This window comes from Euwallacea similis, chromosome 14 (genome assembly GCF_039881205.1).
Source record: "Euwallacea similis isolate ESF13 chromosome 14, ESF131.1, whole genome shotgun sequence".
Lineage (NCBI taxonomy): Eukaryota > Metazoa > Arthropoda > Insecta > Coleoptera > Curculionidae > Euwallacea > Euwallacea similis.
The window spans coordinates 2,377,702-2,404,495 of record NC_089622.1 but is presented as its reverse complement, the minus strand read 5'-3'; the positions used below and the strand labels follow the sequence as shown (position 1 = coordinate 2,404,495).

Here is a 26,794-nt window from a genome sequence, read left to right as displayed (position 1 = left end):
GAGTTGACAATCTACAGGGTGATAGTTGTTTTTGACTACGACTTGATTTATGACTAGACTAACACGTCAACAAAACTGTGGCATTTGCTGAAGACATAGAAAGAACTACGTGACAGAAGATGTTCCTTCATGTCAGAAATATCTTGATTATACAACATCAGACTGCATTCGTGTCGTGCATTTCAATATGTCAAGTTGTGTGGTTACATTCTTGAACTGGTCCGATGCCCTAAAAAAACTAGATTTAGGACTGGTTTTCTTCTCAGTTTGGACCCCCTTTTTGGCAAATAAGCCACTAATCCATGGCGGTGACAACGGAGAAAGTGACGTCATACTGATTTTTTTCGCCTTATATGCGCCGGCGTTTGATCCATCGTTGTCTTGGAAATGATGTCATAGGGACACTAACGTATGGCGGCCTTGGCGCCAAAAAAAATTAGGCCATTTTTAGTGAAACATCAGAAATTTTTTGTTAAGTCCGTTCCTTCTAGATGGTTAAACTCGTCTAACAAATTATTGCCAAAATTTCCATTCAAATTTTGAAGTGGAGCATAGTAGGCCCGCACCGAAACAATCTCCTCTCGAACCAATTCTCCTTTCTTCTGCTCTTAATCTTCGTTCAGAAGCACCAGCATCTTCGACTCAACTCGAATGGCCTCAGGCGCAATTGTATTGCTTCAGTAACCGCGCGGATGGTGCTCTGTTTTATTTTGTAATGATCGCGACCGGTTGGGTGTGGCCCCGGGCCCTCAGGGCTCACATGCAGGGCTACCGAAGAGTTAACTTATGGACAGGACAGGACTATATATTTTCGTTACTCTATTGAAAATGCATATCGCTCTCACCAAGCAACTACAATACAACTTAATAACAAAACACTTCCATGATGTTAATGCAAAGAGAGAAAAAACATTTTGGTTTCCCTCTTTCTTGAAATTTGTTTAAGAATTTCGTATAAAATTTGTTTTTCGGTAAATTTGAAACAACGAAATGGATAGAAAAAATGGGAAAGTGGTAAATTTTTATCGCTTTTGTGATGTACAGGGTGGTCCCTAAGGGTGTCCCGAAATTTAAGGATCTGATTCTCTGGATTATTTTAAGACAAAAATGATATATAAAAGTATGTCCTAAAATTAGTGGTTTCGGAGATACAGGGTAATAAATATTAAGAAAAATAAAATATTTTCTTCGTATTTTCAAAATGGCGCAAGATATTTTATTCAAACTCAGTATACCTACACAGTAGTCTAAACAGTACATTTCTTTTCTATTTAAAGAAAAATGCCGTAACCATAGATATGCGTAGGGGTTGCCATGTTAATTCTTATAGGGGAAGGGGGGTACGCCATTGGTATTTTTCAAATTGGATACATTACAACAGTTGTTGAAAATGACCACCATTCGTTATAATACATGCGTCTATCCTTTTTCTCATGAACTTTCGAACACGTTCAAAAATACCTATTACATACTATTATTTTATGCTAAAGTATTATTTTCAACACAGATTTTCAACGGGGTATATTTGATTTTTTTTCTCAAAAAATCACTAATAGTATCAAAAAAATACAAGAGACATTTTTTGTGTATTTTGGATCGGTTATTTAAAAAAATTTATCTAATTTGAAAAATACCAGCGGCGTACCCTTTATTTCTCTGTAAGAATTAACATGATAACCCCTACGCATCTCTATGGTTACAGCATTTTTCTTTAAATAGAAGGGAAATGTACTGTTTGGACTACCGTGTAAGTATACCAAGTTTGAATAAAATATCTTGCGCCATTTTGAAAATACGAAGAAAATATTTTATTTTTCTTAATATTTAATACCTTGTATCTCGAAAACCACTAATTTTAGCACATATATTTATATAACATTTTCATCTTAGAACAATTCAGAGAATCAGCTCCTTAAACTTCAGGACACCCTTAGAGACCACCCTGTATAGAAGTAAATTTTACTGAAGTATATTTCTTTGTGTTTTTTTTACTACGTACACCATCTTATTACATAAACCTCAAGTTTTCTCTTCTTTTCAGTTTTTGAAATTTTGGCCATTTCAACAGAAATTTAAATAATATATGCAATCATGCGTATGTATCATATTGCTTTAGGCTCCATCTAATGGAAATCTAGTGAACGGTATAAGAATTTTGTATGCTTTTAATGGAAGGCAACGAACAGAAAGTTTTTTGATTGAATTGAAATGTGACAGTATAATCATAGTACCACTATGTACAAGATGGTGCCGTTGTCTATGTTTTAGGTAACATTGAAGGTCTGCACAAAAATTGTCTTTAGCCTAAAATCTCCTCAGGTTTCAAATCTTTGGCGTATGTTACTCGCATGTGGTAATTATGTAAACCGTCAGCCGCTTTGCTTTGATGGGATGTGCGTGTAAGTATGATGCGGTAGCCGAATGGTCGCCCCGGGCCAGATTGAATGAATGCCTACTCGGTCCATCGTGGCTGACCATCGACCAGGAACTTTTATGTACTGAATCGGCCGAAGAATTGCGGAAATACAACTCATGTCAATCTATTCCAAAACAATTAATGTCAATCTTGGAGCCGCAAACTAACATCAACTTCGGCAAACCACAAGGTGCAGAGCTATAGCTGCCAATGTTTGCTCGTAAGATTACCTATGTTAATAACGGCTCGTAAATTGTAAAACTATGGTAATGCCGGTTGTTACATGTGGATCAATCACCGTTGTGATTTTTGTTCAATTTCTCGCATATTGGCTACACAATGTGTTCTGATTGTTGCGGCTCAAATTGGTACTCACTACAGATGATTGCTTGTGGTTTTAGGTAATCAGATTTTTTGCGGCCCCCAATTCAGAAGGTGTTTATTCGTAATTCACGGGCTAAAAAGGTAAACTTTACTAGGTCTAATAAGATTCTTGTATTGTGGAGAAAAAGTCCGAGACTTGATTCAAAGGAAGCGAAAAATGGTTTTCAACAACGTTGTTTTGCAACAACTGTACTTCGCAGATGGCGCGGAACTTAAGCGCATTTAGCATAAAGGAAACACGTGCCGTTACAATTTATATCGGCGATATTTTATTAATTTATATATCGCATTTTATGGTAATTAAGAGTAAAGTTATCATCACTCAACATTCTGCAGCGCGAGTCCGTTATGATCTTTCCATATGGGGGAAATTGTGTCCAACATAGTCAGGTGGAATTTTAATCATTGCATGTAGATTTATTACAGTTTGATTTATGTTAGTTTTTCCTTACGACAAAGAAATAAATATTTGGAGGAATGTTATATTGTTAAAGATTTCTATAGATGCAGTATCGTGAAATACCTCGAACACCATTGAGAATGCGAGGCAACTGTCTAGTACCATGTAGCAACTCTGATCTCATTTCTGGTTTTTCAGAGCTCTTTAAGGAATTTTTCCAAGAATTTTTAGGGATGTATATGATTTCTCGTCAAACCCCGTTGGTTTCGCCCTAGATTTTGCCAGTAACTTTTTTCATTTTCTCAATTTTTTTAAAACGATGTTTTTGTCAAAATTTGCTTCTCCTTTTCGTGACATCTTCCTCTTCCTCATCATCTCATCTCCATCGCTTCTTTTCCTCCTTCTTTCCTCGCACCACTTCTTATTCTTTCTCCCGTCACGTCTCGAACTTGTTCAAAAAAATGTTTTTCTTCAGCAACGCCACTGCTGGATTCCCAAATCATCAGACAATAAACCAACCGAATTCCCCAGACATTTTTTAACGACCATAAGGGAGCTGCAGGTATATCAACCGACATCCAATTCCCCGATAATGATTTCTTTCTCACGTCATAAAATACACATTATGCCACACATAACCCTACATCCATCCCGTTCTGGCCCCAAGAAAGCCTTCAGTTCCTTCTTTGTTCGCGTTACGCCCATATTGTCTTTAATACTTTAATGATGCACCTGTAGCTTTTGTTTGAGCCAGGTAAAGTCATTATAAATTTTCTTTAAGGGTCTAATTTTTTTATCACTTCAATAAGGGCATATTTGGGTTAACTGAACTAACTTAAAATTTACCAGAGCTGGAATTTCTCTAGATCAATGCATTTAACTCTAATGATCGCGACAAGTGCCACCTTTTTATAGGTTTATAAGGTTTACACCATTAAGAAGAGATCAGATAAGCGGGCGAACATCGGAATAGTACTTATATTACACACAGAAAACAGGAATCCATACAATTCCAGTGCGAGATATGGGCCGTAAGATATGGGGAAGATAAGCGGTGCTTTGAGAGCGCGGTACCGCCCGCTAAGAATGGTTCAAAGTCGGTTCGGATCAGGCGTTTTGATCAAAAACCGGTAAAGCATGGAAACGTGATATCAATGCAGAGTTTGAGATGAACGGCTTTGTTTTTGTTCTATCCTCAGATGAATTTATACATGACTCTATGGAAGTCACGCCCTTAGAGCTGTTACAGAGCTTTTGTTTTCTTTTGAAGCATTATCTGTAAATATCTCTCCTGTTCGGAGGCACATGAAATATTAATAGTAATTGCAAATGAGCCCCCATTAGAATCTTAGACGAGGCACTCAGTTAAGGCTCTGACGTTTGCTTAGAGAAAACGATGATATACTCAATAGTGGTTCGGTGTAAAGCTTATTAAAAACGGAACACGAGACAAGACAAAGATATATTACTCGACCATTTCTTGTTCAATTAAGAAATAAGTGCTTCCATATCCTGCGAAAATCGAGAACCGGTCACTAGAAGATGGATAAATGTTGTTTGCTGACACGAGATGCAGTAGGTATGCTGTAAGAGGTTAGTTTGGGTTAATATTGCTGGATTTTTAGTCCAAGAAAGAAAGTTTCTGAAGGAAAGGAATTCATCTATGAAACAGGTTTCAGAAGAAATAAGTAAGAGGAAAGAACGTGTCATTGAAGCCAAGTGATGATCGATTCAAAAAATGTTCTCACGTTGGACATAAGTAGCAGAAAAAGAAACAATTTAGGAGCATGGTGCACACCGACATACGACAATAAGATGGAGTAAAATCTTTAAAGTCTGTTTAAAAAATTGTAATATAGTGGTATAAAACAAAGGGCAAATTTAACATGAAAGCCTTTAGGGAAACGAAGAACCGAAATAAAATCAAGAATTAAAAACGATAACAGAAATGACAAAATCGGCAGCAGAAAACTAAAAATAACGGAAAATTCGGGTGAAAATGAATGAGCGGAATTAACATTTAAAAATAATTATTGAAACTGATTGAACAAAAGTTATAAATATTAATCAAACAAAACGTGCAGGGATAATGCCAAACAAACATGGAAAAGACGAAGCAGAAATATGAGCAATAAAATAAAAACGAAGGGACAATTGGAGTGTTTTGAAACAAATTACGAATGCGCCGGAAAGTTTATCTGGAAGAAAATGCCCATTACAATTGAGGGTACATTTTCTTAGGACATATCTGAAGATAACATATTATGAAACTTATGTCTCGTGTAATCTCCAATATTCAAATATAGAAAGGCTTTACTACGTCTGACAAACCACCTACGCCTCTGTTTTATATGATGTACCTCGTCCGCTCCATCGGCGCCTCCACTCGCTCTAGATCTTCATTAATATCTCTTTGATTACGTCGGCCTTCCTTTTATTTCCCTTCGTATTAAAATCATTCCGAGTGACTTACCTGAATCTCGAATTCAGACCTCCGGCGACAATTATTTCGACAGGATGTTTTTCTAAGAAGACCTGGAGGAAATCGCCACCATAACTCTTTCCTAGACTGCAAGCCAAAGAGTCGTTTAATCAGAAATGAATTTTTGAAGTAACACAATGTTAAGCCGCATTAAAGTTGATTCATAAGAGCTTAATAAGAAGTCGTTGAATGGACGGTTGTTAAATGCCCCGTTAATGTAACAAAAGGGGCCAAAAATTGATGGGTTTGCTTTGTGGTTTATGGCTTTGTGGCGAGATAAATTGGGGATAGTTGAGGTGAATCGGATGTTAATTTTGGAACACAATCGGAGGTTTGATTGAGGTTTGTTCAAAAATTTAGTCAACGTTGAAGTGATTAGCATTGAGGATGGAATAGACCCAGAGTTTTGGCGACGTGAGGTCTAATTATTAGCAATATAACAGTAAAATGATTTTTTACGGTTTACACCATCATCAGCTGATGATAACTCTTCCATTTGCTTCCTGCTTGGAAGCCATTCATTAAAAGTTCTCCTCAATGGTGTTCGAACCGTCAAAAGGCCCAGTTAATTGTTACTTTAGTAAAACCAAAGATCCATTAAGAAGTTCGTTATATTAACTATGGTTTAAGCGCAGAACCATGTATGGGTCCGCTCGATAATGGGCGGGCATTCGTCTAGTAAGTGTGAGTAATGGTTTCATTTGAGAGTGAATTTAAATTAGAAATTTGTGCGTCGATAAATTGATAAATTCTCGATTAATAAGAGTTTTTTTGTTTTTTTTTCTTCAAATTATTAGTCGGTTTAACGCCTCCGCTAGGCTTAAGATGAAAAGCCCCAATAAGGCTTAAGAGGATTACTATATGGATTCCATAATACGCTAATTAAATATGTTTTAAGTAAGTAATAAATGTAGGACTTTGCATTCATACATATAGATAACTATGGAAATGTAGCAAATCTCTTAAGTGGCACAACAGAAATCGTCTCTTATAAGAAAATCGGGGTTTCGGGCAATTTATTGCACACAATAACCGCAATTAATACAGGAACAGAATCATGGTAATTGTAACATGCAGGTAATAATATACGTCAATATCGTAATCAATAATAAACGACACAAGCAATTTTGCTGTATAATATCGAACATAATGCTCTAATAAATTGGTAGCTCCTGGCATTGATCTCGGCCACTTGCATCAAGTCCGGCATCTAAATTATTTATTAATAAAGCCGGGAAATAATGAGGATTAAAACTTCTTGAGATAACTGTATCTTAGGAAATTGCTATTAGTGTGGCTTTGATTTTTGCCGTTGACGGATACATGTTCCAATTTAATTTTGAAGTTTTGTTATCAACATCTTAGCCAAGAAGAACCATGGAGACAAAAGGTGCCATAGAATCTGCAGTAACTGTCAAGATGATTAAATAAAGAAACAAATTCATTCCCAACAATGGTCAACTAATGAAGTCTTCAGCTTCCTGATATCTTTTCTCAGTAGGACTACCGGCAAGTAACACCTGGAGACGCTTCGAACAATCAAGAAAACTTCAATGAAGAAGAATATGATATTGAAGCTTTGGCAATCTAGGAGAGGCAAGACATTGTCGGATCTTCAGATACTCAAAATTGTCAAGACGATTCTGTGAAGGAAGAAAGTTATTCCAAATATTGAACAATTAATGAAACCAGATTTTCGATATGTTTTCCCTGGAGAAAACCACAGAATATTTGCAGACACTCCAAACAATAAAGAAGCTTGTAATGAGGGAACGAGTTTCGATACGTTTTACCCTTAGAAAAATAATGAAGACACGTATATTATTCCAGGTCTGAATGAACTAATGAAACCTTCAGATTTTTCATGTTTTCTTCAGAGAAATGCTGGGAATCAACGCCTTTTCAAATCTACTTCAAATAAAACTAATGATACTGGAGGTCCTGAAATATGAAGAAGATTTTATATACTTTTGCAACTTCAAATTGCCAGGAAAACCATCTACAGAAACACAAATTATTTCATATCTTAATAAAATGATAAAACCTTTTAAAAACTACTGACTTCAACCAAATAAGAAAATTTCAATACAGAAATTCAACCCTATTAAAGCACTCTTATGTACCTCAGTATGCCTTCTTCCTATCATTCGTTTTTTAACCTGAACTAATTTTTCAAATTTTGTTCTCAATATCTTAAAAAAAATCACTTGATGATGTCAAAACTTAACGCCCATTAACCACATTTTAACACGACTAAACGACCATAAATCTAAACACCATAATTTCGTCACGGTAAGTTAAGCCTTACCCCATGAGTAAATGCTTGTGTCCAGCATAGCGTAACACCCTATATATCACTCAAGATTCAATCTGTTGACACTTTCAATTAGACTAGTTTTCCATCAACGCATTCATTAGTAATGATTGAGAAACCATTGTTTAACTCTCGTTTAAGGAAAAATTTTGAGCTCCCCTGTATAGGATTCAAGTCCCAAAACGTTCCAGTAGCAAGACATTGACCAATAAGTATACGAAGTCGCACGGCCCATCACCGATTCACCATTGTCCCATCAATGCGCGACTCGTGGCGGTACCTTTGATCACATGGGAATCGGCCCATTATTGGGCCCAGACAATGGGCGCACTCTGCCCAATAAATCAGCCCGGTTGAGAATAGTGATGGGCCGCGATCTGAGCCTTACTGAATAATGGATCGATTATTTTTCGGCGTAGTAGAGATACAGGATGTTCGGCAAAAAATCACACCTGATGCACCCATGTTGGAGGGAGAGATTTTCAACCAAGAATCAATTGCCTTCCGGCGTCAATAATAATTCCTGATATGTATGTTGACAAGTGGTAATAATACGATATTTTTAGTTGGTACTTACAAGATGGCCTGCTGTTACAGCTTCCTGAGCTTTTAAGAGATGGAGGCATGCTGCTGTGATAAATAGGCTTCGTTAAAATCAGGACATAAAGTATTAGGCTGTAGTGTATTTCATTTTGCTTTCAACAATGGCTTTAAAAATTTTACTCATGTCTTTGACGATCGAATTAGTTCATGAAAGAGCGTCTATTTTTGAGCAAAGCACAAATGAACGACGCAGGACTGTTGGACTCAGAAATAACATCACCAAACCTTCGTAATAAAGAACTATCTGAGCAATGGTTTTTAGTTAAAGGATGGGTCAATTCCATTTTAGTGACCTATGCACAAATGACTTTTTAATGATACGCTCACTGAAGTTCTTTCTTAAACGATTAACTATTATGTGGAAGCAAGGTTAAGCAAAAATTTCAATTTAAAAGCAACATATTGCTGAAGATCCAAAAATATCCTATTTACTGGTAAAACTGGAGGTATTTAGTACATTTTCGAACAGAATTGTGGGAAATTGAGTTAGCTAGACTGTTTGGACTCTTGAAGTAGCGAAGAAGAATTTACAAAAAACGCCGATGAGGAATCATAACTGATGAAACCTTAAAATTTTGGGCACAAAATTTTTATTAGAGAAAACTTGGGAGAAATGTATCTGAGAGTTACACATCACATATTCCATATAGAAGGTTTTAGTGAAGAAACGCAAGTGACTGAAGAGCTTAAAATCTATAAACGACAGTTTCGGTATAATTCTGTGACTAAATGCAGAGGCAAAGCGTTAGAGAATCTCTAGTGTCTCGACGAATCTCCAGACGATCCGAAGATCTACCAGAGAGGAAGTGTTACCTTCATAAGACAGCACCTTGATCTTGAATACTACATTTTAAACCTTCATATAAATGTTGATGGGCATCACATCGCAGATTTCCTGGTAGGCAATTTGAGATATTGAAGTACCTATAACTGGGAAATATTCCTTAAATTTATATTCAGTTTATGTACAGGAAGTTGTTTCATTTAAATATTCATTAGTTTCTACCATCTAAAATTACTTCTAATCTTGAATAATTCTTATCTTGAGTGGAAACTGTAGGCACCATAATGATCACCCATTCGTGTTGGTCGTTACATTGCAATGCTGAAAAATTAGCTTATATGACCCTACATTAAGATATCTCAACCTTGGTATATGAAAACTGCTGCAAGCCGGGTTCTCTTCAGCAGGTCCATTTAATTGAGTTCTGTTTGACCCACTCAACATTTTCCCACGACCATACCATATCATAACTAACCAATTTCATCGCAACTGTTGCACATCATCAGTTTCAATTCCGTTTTTGCGTATCATCCCAATAAACGACGATTTGAATCGAAACCCGAGTAGTACCAGTTTTTTTGCCCTGAGCCTTAAAACAAACACTCTGTCAAATCGAAAAACTGAAACATGGGCAAAAACTACCTCCCAGAATGCGATTTCGATTGTTCATTCTCACTTTTTCCTTTTGACATCATGTGGAATTAAGAGCAAGGAAATTGGATAGAAGAACCGATTTGGGTTGAAGAGAGTTTGATCAGGGCTGGAGTCAATTCGGTTGTCATTTTACTCAACAGAGCGACGAAGAGTTGGTTCCGAGATAAATTCGGTCCTGAACTGTATCCCACGTTCCACCGCAAAACATCAGATTCGATTCGGTTTTTGGATATAAATTGAGAAAAATACAGCTATCTGTGCGCGATTTGACGTCGTGGTAGATCACTATTCCCAATTAGATTTGGAAAAAGTTTTGCCATGACTAAGTCAGCCAGTGATTGATTGCTTCAAGTTTTAATTAAAGCCCCAAAAGAGGGCATTTACATATTGTTCGATTGAACCGAGAGAGTATACCAGCAAGTACAGAAATCCACTTTGAAAAATAACCACGAACGCTGTCATCGCTGGTAATTGATTAACCCATTTGAGATACGCTGGATTTAATGTCTTTTCATGCAGTGAATCAACCGATATGGGTATCTTAATCTTCAGCAAGAAGCAAGAGGAGAAGCGTTTAAAAATGACAGCTTGATTGCAGTTTAATTGAAGTTATATGTCTATGTTGTGCACAGGCATCTGCTACTGACTTCTAGATAAGAGTGGTTTGACTGATGCGTTCCAAAGAGCCTTGATGATCTTCAAAAACTCCCCAACCCAACGGCCGAATAAGGCGTCCATAATGCGAAAACCTATTTGCAATCTCCTTTTTTAACGCTTTCAATTTATAACCGGCCAGGTTTTTAATATTTTAATAATAATCGCATGCAGCAGCCGCGCCATATCTCTTCATATCTCTTGAGAAGATACATTCTTGTAGTCTGTATATTACTCGATCCTCCAGTGGCGGAGCCATAACTCTGCCAAAACGATCACGTGAAACCCGCAGAGAATCTAAATTTCTACATAAATATCCTTCTTCCGTAGTTAGACGGATAATCTCTATAGAAGCTTTTACGAAGCTTGATATTGATATAGGCGGAGATGTGAGGTTGCCTACAGAGATCTAATGAACCGCCACTGTCGAAAGTTCTCCGAGCACCTTGTTGCACTTTTATAACAAATAATTTGCTTAATCGATTTGCTACTGAATAATGCATCTGCGAAATGGGCCCCTATCTGCACGCAGATCGCCCTAAAAGAAAAAATTCGAAAATCCCGACAAGCAGAAATAATGATATAGTAGATCAGGCAATATCGTTATTATTACCCAGTAGCTTATTTCGGTTTCGTATATAATTACGATCGGGAATCTGTCGTCCTTTCGAGGTATCTGATAGTTAGGTTCGCATCTAATCGTGGATTGATCGAGTGGTTCTATCAAACCAGGTTCTGGCTTTCCGTCATAGATTACAGGTTTTATTAACGGCTCAGGAGAGAGATGCCTTGATAAGAGTGCCCTCTTGTTCACAGGTTCCATCATGAATGAAGCTGCGTAATGCAGTTCGAAGCCTCTGAAATTATGGCTTGTAACTTACAATCACCTGAATGAAATTTCCGACTAGCCTTAACCAACCTGGACTATTTTTGGTGCCTTGAAGTAATCGGAATAATCTGGACTCACCATAATGAAATTTTTAGTAACTTTATTTGTAGTCTTTAGTAACTAAACACTAAATCAAAAGGATTGAAAGCAAAACCGTAAATCTACGAATAAATTATATTCTTTAAAATTTAGATAACGTTAAAATATCCACAATATCGTTGAAAAAGTAAAAAAAATTTAAATGCAAAATTAAGCATGATTTTGGGTATTGTCCAAAACGGGGAGTGAAGGAAAAAGCGGTTAAACGCAAGTCATCACCGAACTGCTGAAGTAAATGCAAGGTTAGTGAGGCATTAGTCACTAGAATGTCTAGAATTACGGAAATTAACACAAAATCCTTCGTATTTATCGGAATTATTATTAGAGCTGAAAGGAGAGAAGCAAGTCGGCTTCAAGATGAGACATAACCTCTGGTGGACAACCAGAAAGCTGGTTTTTAAATCCATTCTTTGACTTCGAAACCCATATCTTTATGACATCCGCAGAATTCAATACATTCCGTCTTAACCCCTTGATCGTCTCGTAAACTAAATCAACCATCCTACGGATTCCTGTAGCAATGGCAGCAGCAGCAGGCAAATAAGGCCCTGCTGGCGGCTCCCATTGTGGCGGCATTTCTCTTTTGATCGTACCGCGACCGCGCTTATCTTCAATTGCTACTGTTTATCCACAAAGCACCGCTCTTTAGCATTTTTGTGTATTCCTCCGGTTTTTCTTGCCCACCAGTCTCCGCCTTTTACTTTTTGGACAGTACGATTTACAACCTTAAAGACCTCCACGGATTATTAGTTTTACAACTATCTCCACCAATTAGAGGGAGTTCTAGGAGGATCCTTATAACACTGAAAACGAAAATGACCTTTCTTAATTTCGTTCCTTAACCGTGACTTTTCTTTCTTTTTCAGATTCGACATCGCTTTGGCTGCTACGACGAAATTTCTTCGAGTAACGGCCGCAAGGTCCGGCACTGCAATTGGGTACGTTTCGTTCGAGTGGCCTCTGCATTCAACCCTTCGGTGAACTTTGTGGCTACCAAAGTTCGAGGAGAGCCTGTGTACGAAGCTGTGAAGCCCATTGCTCCCGATACGGAGCTGTTGGTCTATTATTTGCCTGAAAGGCCTGAGGAGTTGTTCTTTGTCAGGATGAGGGCTAGCCTGTACAGGCAAACGATGGATTCCATTTTAGAAGGTAAAAAAGTGTATTTCAAAATGTCCTAAAAGTCTGCACAAATGTTACTAAATTATGTATAAATTATATATGTACTAACGTGCTCTGTTGCGTGCCTTTCTTTGCAATATGGGAAACAATTTGCATTGTTCCTTAAGTGGAATAACTATAATACCAGAACTTAGAGCTATTATCGAATATCCTTCATTTAGTACTCTTCATACCAGTAATACTGCTGATGGAAGTATTATAATTATTGAAACCGACGTTGAGAACATCTGCCTCTCTAGACGTATACGTGACTTGTAGCAACATCTTTAATTGATTCTTTATCTCTGAGACTGATGGATGACCTTCATCCGTCCTCTGCAATCAAAATTATTAATGATAAATTTCTCTTTCAGACTCACCTCTTGATCTCTCAATGTCCCTCCTGTCAAGGGCCTTATCAGGATCCCCTCCTTCTGAGCAAGATGAAAGGAAATCAGTCTCAGGGGATTCTTCTGCAGCTTCCTCCCAAGGTGACCTTCCCGAAACTACCGTGCCAACCCCGAGGACTCGCCCACGGGAACGAACCTTGCTCCCTTGCGGGGTGTGTAGTAAAGCCTTTGATAGGCCCTCGTTGCTGAAGAGGCATATGAGGACCCATACAGGTAAAGTTGCTGACTATGAAGGTTGCAGGTGGATTATTGAGAACCTTCGTCCTTTTTCAGGGGAGAAACCTCATGTGTGTATGGTGTGCGGGAAGGGCTTTAGCACGTCTTCATCCCTTAACACTCACAGAAGGATTCACAGTGGGGAAAAGCCTCATCAGTGTCCGGTGTGTTTGAAGAGGTTCACTGCATCGAGTAATTTGTATTATCATCGTATGACACATATTAAGGTAAGATGTAATATTATAATAAAAAGAAAAGATAATTTTACCTAAAATAAAAAAAAATATGAATATTTGGATGGTAAATTACCAGTTAGTACTAGACAAGTTTAATTTTAATCTTTTTTTTCAAGACCTAGAAATTCGTTTCTTTCATTGGGCACGTTATCGAATATTATCATCTTAAGAAAAATAAGAAACAATTCTGTAATATATATGTATTTCCCTGTAGATATCTTTATCAGTTGTTTAGAAAACTGAAACTTTTTAAATTCATGATACAAGAATTTTGGAAAATTGTTTTTTGTAATTGGGATGCCAAAACTTACTTACCTTCACAGAACAATTCCTTAAAGCACTTTCCTATAGCTATCTTTATATTCCCTACAGAAAACGTACCAAAAAAAGTAGTAAGTAGCCAGGAAGTCCCAATCACCCAATATAATTTTGTAACGGAAAATAAAAATCACTTTTAAGGCCTAATTCAATAAGCTACCTGCCTTCACCCACATCAAACTAATGACAAATCCGACCACTTAAGCTTTAAATTCACCCTTTTCGTCGTCCCAGTGACGTCTTATTGTACAAAATGGGGTTCCCATATGCTCCCATTTTAAGAACCCGACATAGAAAAAAAACGGAATTATTGTAATTATGATGTAACACATGGTCTACGCCAGTTTGGGCAGCGTACAAGGTGGATTGTGGCGGTATTTTTTTATTTAAAGAAAGACGGGTTGATGGTACCCGATAGGAACCACCTGCTGAACTGAAAAGGCTTGCATATGTATCGAATACTTTTGGCCGATTTCCGTTTGTATAATTATCATCTCGAAGAATTAAATCTTCATGGTATTAAATTCTCCAGTGACAGGCGTGTGACGCTCATCCTTGAAGATGGTAATCCTCCAAATGAAGGACTTAAACCTCATAAGATGACGCGATTTTACTATAATCGTCTTCAGGCTCGAGTGTTTACGTTTAGATTATGATTAACAGCCACAACCATCTAGTTGATTCTTACATTTTACGTCACAGTGCTTTTTGTGGGAAAAAACTGAAAACTGTTAAAGTTAGGGGGAAGGGTCACATATGTGTGTAATTTCGATACTGTCTGTTATCTGCAAGAAGGAAACCACACAAAGGCGAGAATTTTTCGTTGGTCTGAGACATGAAAACCGCTCAAGTTGAACGTCAGGGAAATAACTAACGTTCAAGTGTCGGAATTACTAATACAGGGGACGTCGCAAAAGGAAAGTTTATAGATTAAAATGAAGGGAACAGGGTGTTTCTTAAAAACTAAACCGACATTTCAAACCTTTAGAAGAATTTCAGTGTAGAGATCTGACAATGAGGAAAATCAAACTCAATTACCGCTGATCGAAGAACATGTTTTGTTTCAAGATCAGAAAGTTTCCTTAACTTGAACTTTTCATTTCTCTCCTGTACTCTGAACAATAAAACAGTCCCCCTCGAAGGTCACCGACGTTGATGACACACGAAGAGGGCACACAAACAATAAGGAGGTCCCTCGACTCCTGAACCATGAAGTTCAAGAAGTTCACACGGGGCTCACCGGCCGTGGAACACCCAGTGCCCCATTTAATCGGTTTTCTGCATTTAAATCACTCATTACGGACCCGGACCATGAACAAGTGCCCATCACATCAGGTGCGTTTATGGGAAAATCTTTATTATTGGAGGAAGATATCCAGTTAAATCTCCATTAGCTAGATGGGAGTTGCTACGCTGAGTAATGGGACGCCATGTAAGAGAATAATGTTAATGAGGAGATGTGGTTACCGTGAAATGATGCCATGGTACGTTTAGAGAAGCGGGGGGAAAACCATTTATAACTCCAAATGGTTTTCAGAGCCTTGGAGGATTTGCAGAGATTTGCGATTTGCTTGTCGTAAGATGGGGCCGCGGTGGTTTTTGGTGCGATGGTTCTAACTGCACGGGATTTTTTATGGATTTTATGCAATTTCCATAAAATAGCGTTTTTCATGGAAATTGTTGCAAATTGGAGTTTCTTGCGGCTTAAAGAAATTCTCATTAAACCATCTTTCTACTGACTAAACTCTAATTATTCTCCTCCCCTCTAATATTTCCCAGCACTTCATCATTCACTTCAACTAATTCTTAGCTAATGAAAAATCTAATAAGTGGTTAAAGGATTATTTCTTATTAACAGAAAAACGTAAACAGTTTATACATGGCGCCATGTGCGAAACTAGTCAACATTCCACTTCAACAGTGATAGTCTTGATGTAGATTGTCGGTGGTATGTTTGACAATATACTAATCGTTCTATGCATCTGAGAAGCGTACGCGGCCTATTTGTCTCGGATATCGGATGGAGGATGACGGGTGACAGAATGAATGACTTAAAATCGAAAGAAAAAAGCGGAAAAAAGAACCGAAGCAGCAGCATTAAACAGATTGCGCGGACGCGGATTGACACCTGATGGACGTTTTAAATGGAGTAGGTTGGGTGCCGGTGGCCGTTTATGACCAACAGGGCCGGATTTTCGTCAAAAGCTCCGTCAATACTGACCTGGAATCTATTGCGATATTTCATAGTACCATGACACTCGTAAGCGTAAAAGCCGTTAACTGTAAACTATTTTCGACACACTTACGGCAAGCGATTTTTCAAATTTCCTTTTTCATGTGTATCTCGAAAACGAGAAATTCCGTAAAATGAAAAGAAGTCGTGTCCCTGGTGACATATTTATTTCGAGCCGGTGTCGAAAAATCTAGTTTATTTATATCATCTATCGCCTTATTTGCAAGGCGAAGTGCTGTTGCATGCAAGAATGTTGTTTATATTGTGCCGGTAGTACCACAGTTGTAATACCATTAGTGTTAGGATGTGCTTTAAAGTGTCGAATGGCACTCCTCCTTGAGGGCAACCATATTTCTTACTATGGCCACGACTGGAGAATTTGGCAGTTAGTAAAGTCTATCATAAAACCATATAGTATAATCCCACTCTTAAAAACCGCTTTTTATTACTTCCCTCTGATAAAATGCGTAGAGGCAAAATAATCAAACGGAAGCAACTTCTGATGGTTTCTTTTGGAACTTTACTGATAATTGCTGCTGAAGTTTTAGGAAATTTTCTGGAAAATCATTATATCCCAAGATTCAGATAACACCCAAGACTATACTCTGGATAGTTTGGTGCAAAACTCTAATCTGGGAGGAGCCTAAAAGAGAAGTTTCTTAGTTTAATCCCATGTTGGCAGAGCGGAAGTACTTTAAGACCTGAAATCCTAGACTCCTAATCTCGAACGATTTGACTGTTTGGAAGTATTTCTTTCATATGGAGTTTTTTTGTGTCCACTACTGACTTCATCGTTGTGTGATGATTCAGTGTCTGCATCCTCGTCGCTCCACTGAATTCAGTTCTCTCCTCATAAGTGTAATGGACTTTTAATTAAAGCACGCAATGTAACCGAACAAAAAGCCCCACAATTTGTATGTGAGAAATTTGAAGTTGATCTATACCGGAGTCCTTGACACGGGTCAACAAATCCCACCGACAATGTTAAGGTTAAACGCACTGAACCATTTGATGTTTGTTCCAACCAAAGCTATTGTTGTTTCGCTTTAAAACTTCTTAACACAAATACGTCGCTTCCTTCTAGAATTCCAGTCAGTTAATTCTTAATTCGAGCTTCAATATAATAAATAAATTGAATCGTCTTATCTTCTGATGAGCGACCTGGAGGTACACTATTAGTTTAAGATTTTTTTCCCACCACAAATTAGAAACGCCTCCTTGGCCAGAAAAAATAATTAAAAAAGACACCCCGTAAATTAATCATATCTGTATGGGTTTTGTTTTTGGCTTGGAAATTGGATTAGTTCCACCTCGGACGGCTATTTACTTCTTTGGGTGAGCTATGTGCAATTCAACACTGTTGCCGCAGGTTGCGAACCGGTTTAGAGTATCTTCAATTAACATAGACTTTGAGCTGCTCTATAACCCAGATTAAGCTTGATGAGTGCGCTTCTTTTTGCCTTCGAGATGTAAATTCTTAAACTTGATGCCAAAAATTGTTTGCACGCTGACAAAGCTTAGTTAAAAATCGAGAGCTTGTAAAGACTGGAACTTCACTGCTCTAGAGTTGGCAGGTGGATAATCCTTTAATCGTTCCGTAAGGGAGATTAAACCTCATTAGTGTAACTCTTTTGATTTCGAGATATAAATTCATCCACTTATGTTACACGTGAAATTTGGCATTTTTAAAACACTTATAAAGTTGTTACGCTGGATAGAAGTAACGCTGCCACGGTCTAAATTTGGTTTTAATCACCCTTTGAATTGCTCTATCTCCCAGTTTAAGTTTCATGGGTGTCGCTCTTTTTTGTTTTCGATTACAAATTAATAAATTTAAATTATTCGAGAAAGTCGAAATTGCTAAGACCCTAATAAGCTTTATTTCAAAATTTGGTAATTCCTTAAGACTAGCAATGCAGAGCTTTGTTTTGGTTTGGGTGCTTTTCGAGTTACCCCATAATACAGATTTAAACCGATCTATAACTCAGAAGGTAGCAGTGAGTACGTTTCTGGAACAGCTGGTGCTCCTTCACAGCGGTAAGTCGCTGTAACTCTTATTGCTTTACATTAAAGTTACAGCATTTATCGCGAACATCGTATGGAATCTTACAGAATTCGGGTACATACTTTCTTCTGGTATACATAAGAGATGTGGCATCAAGGCGGGATCGCAGGTATAAAGCATGCAACAAACAGGTGCTTTGGGAACAAATATGAAATAATCAGCCGACACGAATCTGGAGAAGAATACTTAACGAATGGCAATTTTGGGGTCTGTTTTGTTCTTCGTCATTATTTGTTTTTTTCTGCACGGTTGTAAAAACGAACTCCCTTTCATCATTTCCTTGATAAATAAATGAACAATATTATACTACCACTGGAATACACGCAAAAATAAATTAATTTATTTCTATATTTGTAGTTTTAGCAATTAAAATTATTAGAAAATTTCGTCAAAATTAAACGTGTTCTTTTTCTTCCAGGACAAACCTCACAAATGCAACCTTTGCAGCAAATCCTTCCCAACACCAGGAGATTTAAGATCGCACATGTACGTCCACTCCGGATCGTGGCCCTTCAAGTGTCACATATGCTCCAGAGGGTTCTCGAAGCATACGAATCTGAAGAACCACTTGTTCTTGCACACAGGTAAGACACGTCGTGACGTTTCGGAATTTTGAAAGATTACGAGAAATTGGAGCCCTTCGGGCCATTTTGTGCGCCCGATTTAAATAATAATTTCCAAAGGGATTTTAGCATAAATTCGTTGTAGATTACCCTGAAATTTAGTATGCAAAATTAACTTCTCAAAATGGTTTTATAATAAGTTCGTGATGGTAAAAATTCAAAACTTAACAGCGATTTGCATTAAGAGTCTTGCAAGCGATACATCAAGAACCAATTTTCTTGAAATTGGTCTAATTTTTAAAAAGCCTTTTTTGCGTGTTAATTTTTAACATAAATGATGTAAAATTCTGCACTAAAGCAACTAGATTCAAAGAGTCAAGGTACCATCAAAGTATAGTTTTATTAAAACTGTTTAACGCATGATATTCCATAACGCCTAAATAGATCTTTAAAAAGCATGTTCTTCATTATCATTGAATTTGATTAAACTGTAAAGCTTAGAACAATGACTAGACAGTCATTTTCTAGAGAAGTTAATGAGTGTGGTAGGTAAATACACTCAATACGATACGATCTTAAAAGCAAATTAACTGTTTAATTTCAGTATCAAAAAGGATCAAATACTTTTGATATAATTTTAATGTAATTATCTAGAATGTGTTAGTTGAAAAAATTGAAAGAAAGTCCAGAAGAAATTGATATAACAGTAATTAGGAGATTTTGTTCTTATTGCAAAAAACGCAAATTGGCCTTCGAGAGTTCAATTGCCGATTAGATTCGAAACCACGAAGCCTCAAGAGGTGACTATCAGACGCAGTTCTTTAGTTTGGCAGCTTATAATTATAGAAATTGCTCATGTTAGTTCAAGTTTAAACAGGGTCGTATCACATGGAGATTTAAAGGGGTTTGAAGAAAACCAACAAATTGTACTTAACGAAATTCATTAAACGTCTTTAACGAGACGAGCTGAAGAATCTTGTAAAACATGAAAATTCTGAGAAAGCATTTTTATTGAAGTCACTTCCGGTTAATCAAACTTAAGCAAAATTTGTATAAAGTAATTTTGGATTATCAACAGATTATATTTTATTGCTTAGGAAAGCGTTTTCCCAGATCTGGGAAATCTTTTAAAATTCCAAAAATGTACCGAAAATTATAGATTTAGTTAAAATTTTCCAAAATCGACATAAGCTAATTTTGGGTTGGTAACAAATTTTGGCTATTTTTTACAGAACTTAAGCAAAGTTTGTGCAGATCTACAGAATTTTGTTCATCAGTGCCCGTTCTGTAACTTAATGTGAATAGTAAAATTTTAAAATTATGCTTCACTGGTTCATCTTTTAAAACGATAAAAGTAGGAAAGAAGTATGAACTATAAAATGTTACGTTATGTATATCACAGTTCCTACATTTCATCAGATATTGGCTTTAAACTTGGAGTAAGTACAAAACTCAATTGGAGTTGAACCTATATGTGTATGTATGTACGTACACAGTGACAGATCAATGTTTTTTTCATACCAAGTTAAATTATAATAAATTAAAAAATCTGACACTTTTTTAAATTAAATTAAATTCAAATTAAATCATTAAAGTTCATCATATTCATATCCATATAATTAAACATTAAATAGATCTAGAGTGGACTTCGTTTCCGTCAAATTAATTAATTTGTGCATGTCAGCAGTTTTTTTTTCATGAAAAAGTGCTGTTTTTTCTTCACTTTTTATCATATGATAAACCCTAAGAGCTGGCTGTAGAGAAATGAGTGAGACCGAAATCCATTTTCAAGCTTTAATCGCACTCTGGATCAAAGTAACTTAATTCTGGCGGACCTATATTTATAGGATTTTTTTGTCATAATTTTGGATGTAGAATTCGCCAAAAATTACCACGGAATGCCCGCAGGAACTCGCCGAATGTATCATCTGCAGGACACATACGGTACAATTGTACATGTAAATTAAAAACTAATTTGAGCGAAAAATGTGATGGTACCACACGGCACTGGTACCGAAATAACACCCCACAGCATCGCACGTCCTGATGGGCAATTAATTCGGTCCGAGGCCGCAGGACGGTAGCAGGCTGATTGCATGGCCAACTACCGTCCGATCGTAATTACATGTTGTCCAGGCGCGGACCGTTCTTCTTTTGTTTCGGGATTTAATTTCGGGACAAAATTGCAGGGTCGGAGCACGCGGGTCGCATTTTGATGCGAAATTTTAATTTTTAATTTTGGAATTCCGGCCGGAGGCTCGGGGGCGGATTAATTCGTCCTTTACGAGATTTTTTGACAGGCCAATTTCGACGAAAATTTCATCAAAAAAATTATTTTGTTACAGGAAAGCCAAACGGGTCGACGAAGAAAGGATAATGGACATGAAACTCCATGATGCACATGAGATCAAGTTTGCGAGTTCGCGAAGGTTTAAGTGGATAGTACTAGTACCCGATCTCCTCCTTGTAATCCATTTTTTTGCTTACAACTAGTTGCTAAGTCCGTCCACTAACTCCCAAGTGATAGAGGATTAAGTTTGTGATTGTGAATAGGAACATTCTGCAACCGGAAAATGGATCGATTATTATCAAGGTTGAATTGGCACGTTTCTTAAGTTTGCCTTTTAGTCATTTTTCTGATTAGGTAAGATTAATTTATGTTATTTTTGTTATCCAAATTTTACTTATTTATATGTTTACTTAGATGGTTTATCCTGTAACGAAGCCATTATGTATAAATTGTATATAGTTTTATATTAAAGATACTATTGTATAGAACTAATCGTTTTATTTCCACGCGATTGATCAACACCTGATTCCGTTAGATATACACCAAATGCCACTGAATGATAATGGTCAAAGGAAAACAATTCATTGAGTGTATCAGGTGCTCGCAGCAGCACGCCGAAACGGCTAAAAAGGCTTTATCTGATTTTTGGGATTACAATTCAGAAAGAGACCGAAAATATATTACAAGAACCCCGTGGTTCACCTCATGTGGCTACGGATTTTAATGGGGGCCACGTTTTTCTAAGAGAGTGATTACAATTTCGCTCTTGTTGCTTTTTACTAATGAACCACCGCTTTGAGAAATGGCAAGGAAAGAGGTTTGTATGTATCTCTTTCAGTTTTAAAGGTGGTCACGTTACATGCTTTTCTTGAAGATTGGGCATTAGAAGAAACTAGCAGCAGAATGATCTAGCTGACCTCTTAATTTTGACACAGAGGACTCACTGAAAATTACGTTTAGTAGCATAAAGTCTTTGATGCATACTGGATGACCTTTTTTAACTGACATAATATTTTTCTACATTCTCTATAAATTTTGTTATTTAAGCTTGACTTTTGGTACTTTACTAATAATTCCCTAGTAACTTTGCTCGAATTTCGATCTTTGAAGGCAACCAAAGATGTCTTTGCATATCGAACCCTAACCCACTTGGACTCGATTGACCTATAACAATTAAAAAATTAATCTTTCGAATACGTATGCATAAAATAATATATAAAGAATGCAATAATTTTATAAAATAATGTGCTGAGAGATAATGTGGAAAATATTATTATTGAGAGACAATATAAAAACGTCCAGGTCCAGTTGTATGGAACTTGTCTAACTGTGTTTCAGCTTAATCAGAAGTGATCAGAAGAAAATTGCACGTACTATGTATGATGTGAACCCATTTGCGAAATGCTTACATAAGTTCGTATATGAACTAAGCAGTGGAGCACATTCTCAGAATAATTGGCCAATCACAAAACGGCATTGGATGGTTTGAAAAATGTTCCATGTATATATCTGAGTGCACAGATCTATACTGTGTGGATTTTAAAAAGCCCTATAAGAAAATTAATTTTATCGCTTCTATAGTTTTTATAAAAATATAGAATATTATTATACCGGGTGTTGCATCGCCGGACCGACTATAGGAAAACCCATGTAAATTTCAATACCATCTAATATTATCTTCTTTGTTCGTTCAAGTGCAAAATTGTATTTGACTTTTTTGAAGGTCCTTTTATGAGAGACTTGCATGTAAAATATAAAAAATATTCTTCACACCATTTGTAAGATATTTTGGAAAAAAGCTTTTCTAAAATCTGTAAACTTATAATGCTGCCCTGATATTTTCCTCAATTAAACCACCAGCAACCATCACCTTATTATCTACAGTGACATTATGTAAACGAGTTTTGTAAAAACGATATTCTTTTTATAATAAAAATTATTTCTTAATACCACCCCAAGGTTTTTAGGAATCCAAAACATTATTGTTGTGTAATATGGCTTAAGCCGTTCCTAATTAAGTTTAATTTACTGTACCTAAAAAATTATAACTTAATATATTATCAGATTTAGCAGACAATTTTCATGGTACTTGGAACCACTGGTGTTGTAGCTAATATGACGAAATGGACTTTGCGTGCTGTATAAGGCAAAAAATGCCTAAAAATATAATTCGCCCAAACATGTTTCCTGAAAATCGAAGCAAACATAACAGATGACCTTAATTTATTCTCGCCATCCATTGGAATCATTAGAATTTACAGAGAGATCCGAGGCACAAATATTGGAATAAAATACCTATGGACGTTTAAGAAAAGATCCCAAGAAGAAACTTATAGTCAGGAATATTAATAAGCTTTTTTGAATGCCATTCTTGGAATTTCAAAAAATTTTGAATTCCAAGAGGCATCATGTAGAGACAAATATCATGAAATCTTCATTCCAAATTACAATGGCAGTACCTACCTTTGAAAATAAATTACAATTTATAGTGGAAAAAAAATTAAAATGCGTTAAGTTTTAAGAAATAATACGTACACAATAATAGGACCACAAGACAGGACCAAAGTCAGATGAAAACATCGACCACCAACCACAAGACGAATTAATTTGAAATGAAGAAGTAATATCCCCAATAACACCATTAATCGAAAGAATAAAAAACTGCATAAACTTCTCTATCTGAAACCATAACAGTTCTAACTGTGCACCCCTATTAAAAAACCCTATTGAATCCGCTAATCGTTTGCCTATTCAATAGCCTCCAACCGTTCCCCAGATAATTATCTCCAAACGATATCAAAGCAAGAATCTCATGTTAATTCCGATTGTGAATGGTATCAAAAGATTTAGTTTTTGTCAGATGTTGTGTATTCATGGCAATTTCTAAGCTTTTATTCGCCGGCGATTTTTCATCGTTCTGTTGGTATTGGGATCATTAAGAGTAAACCAACTAAACCATGAAATACATATACAAGAAGCCAAATGGAAAAAAAACAACATACGATTATAAGTTGCATGCCAGAGCACGTTTTACTGCTTCTGGTGTTAAGGTCTATTTCATAGAAATGAAAGGCCACGGTGTAGCCTTAAGGCCTCTGGTAAAGTAAAACGTCGCATATCGCGCCTCGGGGTACCATCTCGCGTATCGATGGTACACGGAGATTAGTTTAAATATATAGTCATTTGATGAGAACGAGTATGATTTTCATTAAGAAGCCATGGCGAACTAACGTAAACTACACGTATCCATGCAGTAAATTATTCTTCATTCATACATTTTTCTTGTAGGGTAAATAACATTGCAGTCGAGTCGATGAGACGAAGCTAATTTATGGATTTATTAGTTGGTATTAAAGTAACCCACAATTTGTGGATATTTGCATTCATTGGCTCTAATTAATAGGAGTTCAATATTTCGAAAAATCATCTAGGGTGAGTGACATGGGACTGCAGCCTACTTCCTGTCTTGGAGAAGAAACTTAAATGGTTTAAAATTTTAAATAAGGTTCTGGTTGAAGTGGCGTTTAGTAGGCCTAAAGGCTTTAAGCCCTGTTATAATTAAATGGTAGCTGGAAGGCCGCGAATTACAGGTGCGGCCGTAAACATTCCACAGGAATGTGCTGGTGCACCAAATTGGCAGATTATAATAGGTATACTTGAAGTCCAATACTTGAAGATCACGAGATGCTTATATTTAAAGTGATGGGTAACTGATCGTTTAATATAATGAGGATATGAAATAATCGCATATAATATAACATGACCTTATTTTTATCGGGTGAGTTCTGCCTTTATGTACGAAATCACTGCTACCCATCAAAGGCATGATACGCCAGGATAAGAACAAAGATCGCCGTCGCATTAACACGAGGGATTCTTTGCCGATGTTGGCTGCTTAACGAAATAATGATGAAGTTAGCGCCCGGATGAAATTTACCGTATTAAACTTGAGGTCTTGTTATATTCGAGTGGATAAATGCATAAAAACGCATCCTGGCTCCCTCGCCATAGGCACAGAGCTACTTGTGTTGATATAATCGTTTTGCAGCTTAGAATGAAGATTTATAAACTCGTCCCGAATTCAGATTTAGCATTGACTTTTGACTTAAGCATTGAATGATAAATACCAATAAATATACTTGCCCAATTTACATTCGCGATCTGATGTGAAGTCGTCTCTGAACCGTCGCTGGGCTGCCGTCGAAGATGACCCAAATTGAACCTGCTGACGTTGGTGCTCATAGCGAAACCGTACCATGGCGGCGACACCCATTAAAATCAGTTGCTGACTGGGATCACGTCTTCATTTTCCAACAAATGCGAAATACGAAATGAGAGCTTACGTCTTTGCGGCCAAGTGTCGTTACTTATTTGAGAGGGCTCAGAGTCCTCGGGATTAGCCCTAAGAGAGAGAGGGGTGTAGAATTTTTCAACGCAAAGAACGAGAGAGATAGCCTTCTCGGGCTGTTCTCGAGGGCTTCAAAGCCTAATCGATCGACAACAGAACGCCAAATCCATATTCAAGATTTGAATTGGGATGTCAAGCTACGCTGCAGAGTCGACGTTCGGAGCTGACATCGAAGCCAAATCCAATGTCGAGTTTATAGATCCGGTTTAAAGTTGATGTTGGAAAATAATCAAGCTGGTCATATTACCTTGGCGACGCTGATAAAACTCTGATTTTTAATCGCAATAAAAATCATGTTTTTATCGATGCTGGGAACCATTTACTCAGTGCTAAATAGACACGATTGGTTGAAAATCTCACGTTTCCAAGGATGAGCGGATTTATCATTTAAAAATATTTAGTGTTAGCACTCAACGTCGACGGAAATAGAATATTAGAATATATAGGAAATAGAAAATTAGGCTCCTTCAATGAATCAGAATTCAAAATCATTAAAAACATCGAATAAAAGTCTCCAGAAATGGCAACGCTTTCCCATTCAACCAACTTTGTCACTCTTGCCGTTTCAGAGATCCCAATAGGGTGCGCGCCTCAATAATAAACCCTGTAAAAATCATGGAGACGATTAATTTCAGGTATATTATGAGGCCACAGAGTCCCAAGATATCGACACTTAAAATGGGAAAAACCGCAAAAACTAGGTACTCCCTCCCTTCTAGGAAATTTTCCCCACATTCAGGTTAGTTAGTTCAGGATAAAAGACAGTTTGAGCATTTTTTGGATTAAAAATTAGTTCGATGAGGCCATAGATCTCAGGAACTAAAAGAGATATTACAACTCTATTTGTCTACGCTAATAGAGCTCACTAAGACTATTCATTTTATCTATTATTTTAAGGCAATGGCTCTACGGTACCTTAAAACGATACCTCACAAACTAAAAGAAGATATTACAATTTTTTTATGCAGGCTTGTGGAACTGATTAACGCGATTAATTTAAGGCACACATTAGGTTAATTGCTCTCGGGAATTCCGAGATTTCGGCGCTCAAAGATTAAAAGGCGGCAAACAAGAGATGAGATCAGAAAATGTTCGGAATTTAGAGACGCCGTTTCTTGCTACAATTGACCTTTTTCTATCCTATATTAATTCTGAATATTGGTCAATTGAAGTTCCAGGGCTTTTGAAATGCATTTCCAAGCGTGCCCATGTCTTGGA

The 26,794-nt window shown here is 36.9% G+C and overlaps 2 protein-coding genes across 2 annotated transcripts in view; one reads left to right on the top strand and one right to left on the bottom strand.

Moving 5' to 3' along the window:
• The window catches only part of Idh3b (isocitrate dehydrogenase [NAD] subunit beta, mitochondrial), a 45,126-nt gene extending 34,643 nt beyond the window's left edge, over nt 1–10,483 (bottom strand). Inside the window, exon 1 of the mRNA XM_066397231.1 lies at nt 10,472–10,483. The gene's annotated coding sequence lies outside the window, so the exon portion shown is untranslated. The remainder of the gene's footprint in view (nt 1–10,471) is intronic.
• The window catches only part of LOC136413583 (protein glass-like), a 51,998-nt gene extending 30,342 nt beyond the window's left edge, over nt 1–21,656 (top strand). Inside the window, exons 2-6 of the mRNA XM_066397232.1 lie at nt 12,546–12,828; nt 13,212–13,460; nt 13,521–13,690; nt 18,734–18,899; nt 21,224–21,656. Of these exons, the coding sequence (XP_066253329.1) occupies nt 12,546–12,828; nt 13,212–13,460; nt 13,521–13,690; nt 18,734–18,899; nt 21,224–21,255 (900 nt within the window). The 3' untranslated portion in view covers nt 21,256–21,656. The remainder of the gene's footprint in view (nt 1–12,545; nt 12,829–13,211; nt 13,461–13,520; nt 13,691–18,733; nt 18,900–21,223) is intronic.
• The last annotated feature ends 5,138 nt before the right edge of the window (nt 21,657–26,794 follow it).